This window comes from Aplysia californica, unplaced genomic scaffold, assembly GCF_000002075.1.
Source record: "Aplysia californica isolate F4 #8 unplaced genomic scaffold, AplCal3.0 scaffold01279, whole genome shotgun sequence".
In the NCBI taxonomy this organism is placed as follows: Eukaryota; Metazoa; Mollusca; class Gastropoda; order Aplysiida; family Aplysiidae; genus Aplysia; species Aplysia californica.
In genome coordinates, this window is record NW_004798549.1 from 104,933 (window position 1) to 108,228 (window position 3,296).

The 3,296-nt window shown below is 42.1% G+C and overlaps 1 protein-coding gene across 1 annotated transcript in view; it reads left to right on the forward strand.

Annotated features, from left to right (window-relative positions):
• The window catches only part of LOC101861255 (leucine-rich repeat-containing protein 74A), a 13,778-nt gene extending 11,777 nt beyond the window's left edge, over positions 1-2,001 (forward strand). Inside the window, exons 8-10 of the mRNA XM_005112461.1 lie at positions 29-154; positions 1,320-1,478; positions 1,912-2,001. Of these exons, the coding sequence (XP_005112518.1) occupies positions 29-154; positions 1,320-1,478; positions 1,912-2,001 (375 nt within the window). The remainder of the gene's footprint in view (positions 1-28; positions 155-1,319; positions 1,479-1,911) is intronic.
• Positions 2,002-3,296: the final 1,295 nt, after the last annotated feature.

Consider the following 3,296-nt stretch of genomic DNA (forward strand, 5'->3'; position numbering starts at 1 on the left):
CCCCCCTCCACCAACTCTCTCCATCCAGGACCAGTGTGTGCACGAAGAGTTCAAGACCCTCCTCCTCGAGCTGCAGGCGGTGAAGGATCTGACAGTCATCTACGGACCCATCCTTCGCCCCGGACTATCATTGGACGCCGCAGCTGCCGAGAAGGTACGTCTTGGTCTTTCTTCATTCAATCAGAATAATATTATGTGAGAGGCATCGTTGTGAAATCAGGCGCTTGTCAAAATAATGAAATGGAAGAAACAGCCTCTTCCCACCAGTTTATCAACTTTTATCGATTTTTAATTTTTTTTGGCTCAACACCTTTTATGTCCATACAGAAACGCATTTCCACGTGAATTCTACTAAAATATGTTTATTAAAAGTACAAAATGTCATTTTTCAGTCTTCAAAGACTTTAGCTATTGGAGTTACCAAACTTTGGCTGCCATCTTCTGGCTAACTTCCCCACTGAAACCAGGTGACCTCACTTCCTTCAATAGAAGATATCTTGAGTTTTATTCAAAATAGATGTAAATGTTCTTCATTAGAAGCAAGGCAAATGAATCAGCTTTCAGAGATACCAATAACTCAAAATTTTGGGCAGGTGGAGGTATTGGTATCACTTTAAAGCCTTTTCATTTTCCTTGCTTTCTTTGAAAGAATTACATATTTATCTTGAGTATATATATCGAGATATTTGCGATTGAATGAGGAGGGGTCACCTGGTTTCAAAGGTAAAATTATTAGCGAGAAAATGGTCGTCAAAGTTTGGCTGTTTACAAAGCCTCAGAGTCCATGGAAACTGAAAATTAACATTTTGTGCACCTTCATTCAACGTTTTTCAGTAAAATCCACCCAGCAAAGTTTTCTTTAATGAGCATGAAGGATTGGAGACAAAAATACAACCAAAAAAAATCAATGAAATAGCCCAACATTCGGGAAAGGCCAGTGTCTTCATTTTGGTTATTTTGACAACAGTCTGATTTCACCACGCTGCTTCACAATCATTCTTCTTATTATTTCAAATCTCAGGGGGCTCTCGTGGCCTAGATATTAATTAGGTGTTTGCTTCTCATCCAAAGGTCCCGGGTTCGAATCCGGGTAGCGACGGAAACATTTCTTCTCTAAAAAATTGTCTCCTGTCACCTCCTTTCCTTCTCTCTAGCAATGTTCTGTCGTCTGCTTTTGTCTCCAATTTCTGCCCCTACCCCCTCACCTCCTTTGCCCCCTCCTCTGGACTCCTGACTCCTTTTGCAGCCTTTCTACTGCTACTCCTTGGCTCCTTCTTACTGATGTTTTTCAGACGCTCATGATCTCTTTTTTGTTCCAGGCAGAGGCGGAACTGGACGCGATGATGGGTGAGAACCCCCTGATAGTGCTGATGGAGTTCTGCCGGCTGCAGAACCTCAGGCTGGTGGATATGTTCAACACGATAGACACAGACAACAGTCGCTCTCTGAGTTATGACGAGTTTATAGACGGGTTGAAGGTGAGATGGATGGGTTGATGGATGGGTTGATGGATGGGTTGATGGATGGATGGATGGATGGATGGATGGATGGATGGATAGATGGATAAGATAGATAGATAGATAGATAGATAGATAGATAGATAGATAGATAGATAGATAGATAGCAAACACAGAGAGAGACAGAGAGAGACTGAAAGAGAGATAACACTGACGCTGGATTAAAAAACAATACAACAACAAACAAAAGCAACAATAAAACAAAACATGAGAACTGTTTATTGCACAACTGAAAGGGCAAGAGGGTGGGGGTGGGGGTGTGGGGTGGGGGGGGGGGGAGATCAAGTTTGAGACACTCCTGAAATTGAACGTTTTCAAGTTGTCGTAATAAACATCATATTATTGTGGCAGCTGGACTTTTCTTTGAGGTAAGAAAATACACTTTTTTTTTCAGCGAGTGAACATCCCGTTGAGTGAAGATTCTCTCAAGATGTTGTTGAAGTTTCTAGACACGGACGGAGACGGGCACGTGGACTTCAGGTAGCATTTTAAACTTTCCTCTCTTTGTCACAGTCTTTCTTTCTTTCATCCTTCCTCTTGTACCTCTAGAGCGTCGAGGGTAGAAAGAGCTTTCTCTCTCTGGCAAGCAGGATGGCCTGTCTGGGTGGGATGTTGTGTGTCTTCAGGGTGTCAAGGCTCGATCCAGGTCTTCCTTGGTCTTCCTCTTGCCTTGTACCCTGATATTCTATTGTACTACGCTTTTCTGGGATTCTGGTGAGATTGCAATACGCGTCAGGTTTACCACAGTACCCTATCGTTTATTTTGACAGAAAGCCCTGTCACATAACAAAACATGGTATTGATTATTTAAGATGCGTTGGTTAAGTCTATTTTCACCCATGTCGAGAAATTGACGCTGAAGTCCTTCAGAGACAGTTTCATGTGTCGTCGTAGCTCTTTGTACTATAAGAGCAATAATTGTTGCTAAAATAATTCATAATAAACAATTACCGCTGTGTCCAAAGGAGAACCCAAAAGAGTTTTAGTGTATTTTACAATATGAATACATATTCGTTCGTTTTTAAGTCAGGATAATAAGCAATGGAAAAAAAAAACAGTCAGGAAAGCAACAATTTAAAAAAATAATCAAATGTATTAATGAAAACAGTTTAATGTTGGCAAATCATCATTTTTCTCGGCCAATAGTGAACTGAAAGAAGCACAACAGTGTGTGTGTGTGTGTGTGTGTGTGTGTGTGTGTGTGTGTGTGTGTGTGTGTGTGTGTGTGTGTGTGTTTGTGTAGGTGTGTATGAGTGTGTATGTGTGTACGTGAGTGTTTGTGTGTGTGTACGTGTGTGTGTGTGTGTGTGTGTGTGTGTGTGTGTGTGTGTGTGTGTGTGTGTGTGTGTGTGTGTGTGTGTGTGTGTGTGTGTGGGTATGTGTGTGTGTGTGTGTGTGTGTGTGTGAACGTACCGGTGTGTGTGTGTGTGTTTTATATGTTTTTCTTATGAAGGCGCACACCCCGTCCCCCCAACCACATCTTTCTTAGGCCGAAAAAAAATTCATTTTCGGAGCATATCTATGTAGCAGACACCATACCGTCGCCGAACACAGCCTACTATAATCTATCCAAAACACGATTCAAAAACAGATACGCATAACTGCTCATAGGTCATACAGCAGACATATTTTATAACAACATGGCATCCCTCCTCCAACGGGAGCTGCTGGTGTTATCGCGGGGGGTACCTGAGGCATAAATAAAAAATGAGATGATCATCGTCAAAGACGAAACAAATTTCCCCCCCTCGCCAACCCCAACCTCCCGTGGAAGTCAAT